The sequence below is a fragment of the Rhipicephalus microplus genome, chromosome 3 (genome assembly GCF_043290135.1).
Source record: "Rhipicephalus microplus isolate Deutch F79 chromosome 3, USDA_Rmic, whole genome shotgun sequence".
Taxonomy (NCBI): domain Eukaryota; kingdom Metazoa; phylum Arthropoda; class Arachnida; order Ixodida; family Ixodidae; genus Rhipicephalus; species Rhipicephalus microplus.
In genome coordinates, this window is record NC_134702.1 from 86,318,673 (window position 1) to 86,325,316 (window position 6,644).

Genomic DNA, 6,644 nt, shown 5'->3' on the forward strand with positions numbered 1-6,644 from the left:
GAAAAAATTTAGGCCTTCTCCTGCTAAAGAAAACCATGTGTAGATGCGAAGCAGCAGGCGTTAACGCTTACACAGGCGGCGACATTACAGCTGGCGCTCAACACAGCGTTGCGCAGGAAAAAAAAACTGAGGAGGCGCAAAGCACCCAGCGATGAACTGTTGATTTCTACTGGAGCATGTCAATCACTGCTAATGGGCAGTGCAAGACATATCACTGGTATTGAATAAATTGACCCACAGTCTACATTTGCTTAACGCGCAGGCAGCGAATTCTTATTGTTGAACAACGCACAAGAGAAAGGTCTTACCAGCACTACCTTGGAGGCGATGATTCAGTGCTTATATCATCCCGACTTCCGGGTTGAATTTTGATCTACAGATTTTCCTGAAACTTTCACAACTTGGTGTGTAGATGACGAAGATAAAAAGTGAAGCTTATTATTTCCGTGATGCCTGTGGTTTTGGTATGGCGTGATGTCCAAATGATTGGACGCTGAACCTTTATTAAAGCGTTACGTAGTGGGCCTGAAGCAACCCAAAGCAAGGTTACTGAACAAAATTGTGACAATTTCTGGAATAACTGCAAGTAATTATTCAAAATTGAACAAATATTAAAAAACTGCAGAAAAAGTGGACCTTAATTTTTGCCGTTAAACTTCTAGAACACTGGTCTGTTAAGGTCTTATGTTTTCTTCTTTGTTTCGGGATCTCGTGATGCGATTTCGACAAAACTTTGTAGAGGGCACTAGTAGATGTCCGAAAATATTGGACAGCTGGTTGTCAGGAAAAAAAAAACATGCTAAAATCTTTGTAGTGATAGAGTATTTGATGTCCAATATATTAGACAAATCGCCATAGCTGGAACTCAGGAGGATATACGCGGTGGCCAGTGAATGGTTGCGCAGTGCGATAGTCGGTGGTGTTTTCAATCAAGAGACTGTCTAGCACATGCTCTCTGCGTCGGTGTTGCGAGGTGAGAGAAAGGGGGCGCAGGAGAGAGAGGGTAAGGGCACGCTTATGCGTAATGGTGCGTGGTGTTGACGCCGCGGGAAGGAATGCCTAAAGCCGAGAGGGGAGCATAGGGTTTCTTAAAGTTAACTAAAGGAGACACTGGCGCTACGATCGTTAAGCGACCATGAGAATTATACGTACGACGCGGCATTGCCTAGCCATTGCCTAATTGCCGACGCGGAAATTGACAATTGCACAAGTAGGAACCTGAACGTTGAGCAATATTGGTGGGCGCTGCGGATGAGGTTGGCCTTCTGGAGTATCGTTTGGCCACTTTGATGCCGTACTTGGACAGCCTTCTGCTCTCCCGTATAGTAGAGTACCATGTACTCTGAATCTTTAAACATTTATTCTAAACACACAAAGTTAACTAAAGGGGTCTCTGGCGTTGCGATCCTTCAGTGACCATGGGAATGACGGGTAGTACACACATTTGCGTAGTATTCGTACTTGCGGGCGGCGAATCGAACTTGCGACTTCGTTTATTGCTGCTTACGGTTTCGTTTCGAAGAAAAGAACGAGCCCTGTCGAACTTCGTGATCTGATTCGAAATGGTAAGTCTAAAATAATAAGTAGGTGAAACGCAACCACTGGGCTTTTGTTCATTTTTGTTTCGTGAGAAAACAGCTCCAAGCCACACGAACACACACGGAGCCAGAAGCAGGCCAGAAGTACGCAAATCAGACAATTGTCTGTACTACCCATCATGTCCATGCTCGCTGAAGCGCCGTGCGTTGCAGCTCCCATAGACACTAGCGCCAGAGTTCCCTCTAGTGTATATTAGGAAACTATATGGTTTAGGGTACCGTTAAGAGTGGACAAACAGAGAATGGTACAGACAGTTAGATAGACCAAAATTTTTGCGTCGGAGGTCCCCAAGAAAGACTATCGTCTTTAAAGGTGCGGGAAGTTTAGCATAAGTCATGTAAAGCTTGGTACAGCATAAGCTCGTGCCTGTCACCACTGGTACTCCCCGTCGACTGACATGCCCAGGTTACATTAAAGCGGCTCGCTCCTCGGGAGTGCGCACTTTCTTAGGACGTCCCATGACAGTCTCTGCACAGTATTGCGAACCCAGGCTATGCGCTGCAGAGGTTTCCCGCGATGTATCCGTCAGTGGGCGTGGCTGATGCTACCACGCATGCACGGATTGCTTGGCCACGAGGTGCGGTATCTGGTCTCGATGCTTGCTCCCTTTTCGCAAGTTTTTAAAGACGGTGGTTTTTTTGGGGGGACCTTCGAAGCAAAAATTTTTGTCTGTCTGTCTGTCTGTCTGTCTGTCTGTCCAATTGTCTGTTTGTCCACCCTTAACGGTACCGGGCACTTTAAACGGCAGCAGCAGATATCCCTAAAGGCCGACCTCATCTGCAGCCCCCATCAATGTGGCTCATGGTTCCGCGTTTATACTCGTGCTATTGTCAATTAAAAAGCAATTATCGCGCATATCAGAGACACCATAACAACACGTATATGTTCTGTATGCGCGTCTTTTACTAGAAAAGGCATACATAAGTTATTCTAAGGACCCTAGCGTTTATCACGCGGCGCTGACCGTGTAACGTTTGCACGAAAAGCAAGGCGTTGCCAACGCTTTGAAAAGACGACACGGTGGTGGCACCTACCAGTCGCTTTGCGTGGCTTGCGTGGCTCTGAGACGGGCGTGCGCGCCCATCTCAGAGCCACGCGTTTTGTTTTGCAAGATAACTGCCAGATAGCGCTCATGTCTCACATGTGACATGACTTGGCGCGCTCGTTCGCCTCCGCTGCACGCTCGGGGCACTCTAACGCAGCGCCTTCAGAATACCATTCACCGATTTTCTTGCGCAGAACATCAAATAAACGTTTTGTTCACAGTCTCTAGACGCAAGACGATCGTCTTTGGACGACATTTGCAAATTAACATGCAGATACGGGGCCAACTTTTTATCTCTGTATTTTTTTTCTCTTATTCTCGCTTTCACAATTTGTGTGAGCCATGCTTTGTTCTCTCCTCTCATCCTTTCCATCCTCCTCACCATCAATTTCGGCCCCTCACACTCACTTACCGACCTTTCCCAACATTTCGCTACACCATAATAAACAAGGTTATGCTTATGCTCTGCTAACGGCAGACTTATAAAGAACTTAACACCAGACAAAACTGGCGCCCCCATCCTGATGACATGTTCGTTCTTACAAGCCTCACTGCGCGACATATTGCTACGTAGCTGACATATCAGCGGTCAGAAGACGACAACGAGCAATACTTTGAAGTCTTTTTCCCGCTTTTCTTGACTCGTACAATGCATGTAGGTTAGACGTCGAATGCTTGTTTTGCTGCGCTTGTGCATTGTTGTGGTGGAGTGAATGCATCCCTACGTCATCATGTTTATGATAATTTCAAATAACCATCGTAATAAATACCACGAAAGAAAGCATCTGAATAACCATGTTATTAGGACGTGCGTCTTGGAATCAAAGGTACGCGTGTTCCAATCTTGCTTTGTGAAGAATTGTAGAGGCAGGAATTTATTTGCCTGCGTATTTTTTCTTTCTTTCTTTCTTTCTTTCTTTCTTTCTTTCTTTCTTTATTTATTTATTTATTTCTTCTTTCTTTCTTTCTTTCTTCCTTTCTCTCTTTCTTTCTTTCTTTTTTTCTCTTCTTCCTTCTTTCTTTCTTCTTTCTTTTCTGTTTCCTTCTTTCTTTATTTCTCAGTAGACGTTATCTCACCTATCAGAGTTATTACAGGCCATGCTAGAGACACTGATGCTCGTACGTGTTCTGGGAGCGGAGCAGGAGATCAAGAACAGGGCGAACAGACCGTGTGCCAGTTGATAATAGTGTTCGGTCAACACAGACAGATTACGCAAAGCTAAAGCAGCTTCACTTAATACTAGCTCGTCTATTGCGCACGTACAGAACTTATATTCATATAACACGTACATGTCTACGATTGAACATGTATATTCTCACTTTTAACAGGATGGGTCCATGAATCCGTACCTCGCTAAACTTTCAAAAAATTGTGTTATTGGGTGCACGCAAAGGTGATGAGTCTCAGAGTAGACGAGTAGACCAGAGGTGGATTACACAAAGTTTTCCTTCCATAAATGCGTTTTCTGATTTGTCAGCCGGCGTCGCTAAAATAACCGGCGCAGTTATTGGCTAGAATATTTTCTTATGAAAATTTCTCGTGCCCAGTTCACCAAGGCAAGTTTGTGTAGTGATTGACGAGTGTTTCACCATAGCGAATGCAAACTTAGTTGTTATAGATACGTATAAATTATTAGAAATTATCAGCTTGAAAAGCCATGAAGCCTTTGTAGTCGCAACGGTTTCGTTAGGCACCTAAATATACCACTTATTGTTCATTTCAAAATTGGCTGTGCATGTGCACTAGAAAAACCCATTTTCGCTGCGCTAGACTTCCTTCCAGTAGTGTGTAAAAGCTATGCCGTCAAGTACTGAAGAGACTCAATTCTCCAAATTTAGTTTTTTGCAATTACTTTTCAGCAATTAGGGGAAAAAGCAAAAGTTGAACGGTTAGTTTTTTTGTTAGGCACCATAGTAATAAGAACTGACAGGCAATCATGCTAAAAAAGTATATGGCATGTCATTAGAAGTAATTCTTATGCGAACGCCAAGAAAGAAAAGTGGACGATAAGATAACGTGCCACCGGTCGGATTCGAACCAGCGACCTTCAAATAACGCGTCTGATGCTCTGCCACTGAGCTACGGTGGCAGTCATGCCTCCGTTCATTTATAGCGTACTTATGTTCGTTTAAATATAGGAGCGTTTAAACTTCTTTTGTCAATTAGTAATATTTGATAGGAATAGATGCAGCATCAATATATGTCAAACTATCCCCTTACGAATGCTTTAGCTTGTTTCAGAATGTTTAGGGTTTGCACATGTGGGCCAAAGATTTTCTTTTTCATAGTGAACGACTGGCTCGCTTACCACTGAGGGCTTCCGGCGCAACGAAGGCCGGCGTACCCGCTGTCCCAGACAGCAGGGCGTCCACTCCTTCAAACTGGTTGCACACGCCAAAGTCTGCGATCTGCGAATACCAACCATAGCAGTACTCCGCTGTATGAGCAATACCCGAGTACCGAACGCTTGAATTCTCCGTATAGCTGGCGGACTAGCTTTGAAAACAGTCGTGCAGAGAGAAGTTTCCCGTGACATGCGACTAGCAACTATCAGTTTACAGGGTCATGCAATACTCATAGTTTGTCGGAATCTTGAACTATTTGGATTATAACAATGTTATGTTTTCAATAACCTCCTCTCATGCAGTAGTTTACTGGTTTAATTGTCTCTTGTAATCATTTTTTTAATATTTGCCGCTAAATGCGCGAAAAGCAGGCAATATAGTTTACTACACACATTGAGTATTGTTGTCTTTCGTTTCATGATTTGTCTTGAGTTTTTGTGAGCAGTTCATCATGATGAAAGCACAAGGTAATATACGCTGCCGAGGAGTTTCTGCTGCGCGGCTTTTATTTTCAAACAATGTTCGATTCCTTCTTCTGTAGATACAATGAGTCGTCATACTTTTTATTCTTCAATATTGTACTTGCCTGAACCCTTCCTTTTTCATCCAGCAGCAGGTTTGATGGTTTGATGTCACGGTGGATAATCTTCTGGTGGTGAACTGCAAGACGCAGGAACGAAGTATGGCTAAAATCAATATTTTTTCAAGGCCAGAGTGATGCTGACCTTGAACTTTTCTGAAGGTAAACAACACTTACAAATTAAAAACTTTTTGTTTTCACGACCTTCGCTTTGACAACGCAGTATAAACTGCAGAAGACATATTAGGACCATGGTTTTATGGTCTTATGACCATCGTAGAAGCTCTCTCTGCTAGGGAACGCTACTACGGCAGGAGAGTGATCTTTGTACTATCCGTTCACCCTCTATAGACTTGGCTCATCATAAGGTATTATATCACAAAGCAACATCGAGTCTGGAACCGACGCTTTGGTAAATGGGTTGGGGAAGTGAGTTTTACAAGGTAAGTAATTTACTAAATACTTTATTTTTGCGAAGTTTCAAGCGCCAGCTAATTTCTGCGATAAAATACCTGGCCGCCACTTATACTGCCTGCGTTTATTTTTGGCTCAAACCCCGGCTTTTCTTCTCACAATACGTGATAACTACAAACGTCGCCTTTGGTGGCGTACGACAGTACGACCAAATTGGCTACTGTTGTGAGTTCATAACCTATTATGCTATAATACTGAGAGACACAAGCAGCTGGTATTAATGGAGTTCTCACGACACAGAGGCCTGCAGCTACTTTCAAGTCTTCGGGAGCAGAGACTGTACCCTATAAAGCGCCTTCCTACGTCCTGTTTTCAACGGTAGAAAATTTCTGATTCCCTTATTGAGCAAGTTCGATCAGAAATGTTAGAGGTGCTGCACTGTCTCCTTGAGACATCAAAATCAGCTAGAAGCTCGATTTAGATCAACAGTTGCATACCTACGCAAGGACACAATATGTAAACAGTCATTAACAGCACCCATTTTAAATGGTTTATAGAAAATAAACATAAAGGGCGTACTGAAGAAAAGAAAAGCTTTAGCTATGTATGCATGATTTTTGTTTCATCAGCCGCACTTAATCAAGATAAAATCAGGCTACG

At 43.4% G+C, this 6,644-nt stretch overlaps 1 protein-coding gene across 1 annotated transcript in view; it reads right to left on the minus strand.

The window, feature by feature from the left end:
- LOC142803815 (calcium/calmodulin-dependent protein kinase kinase 1-like) overlaps positions 1-6,644 on the minus strand; it is an 82,093-nt gene that overhangs the window by 37,971 nt on the left and 37,478 nt on the right. Inside the window, exons 13-14 of the mRNA XM_075889942.1 lie at positions 5,577-5,650; positions 4,954-5,053 (exon numbers count right to left, since the gene is read on the minus strand). Coding sequence (XP_075746057.1) covers positions 4,954-5,053; positions 5,577-5,650 — 174 coding nt within the window. The remainder of the gene's footprint in view (positions 1-4,953; positions 5,054-5,576; positions 5,651-6,644) is intronic.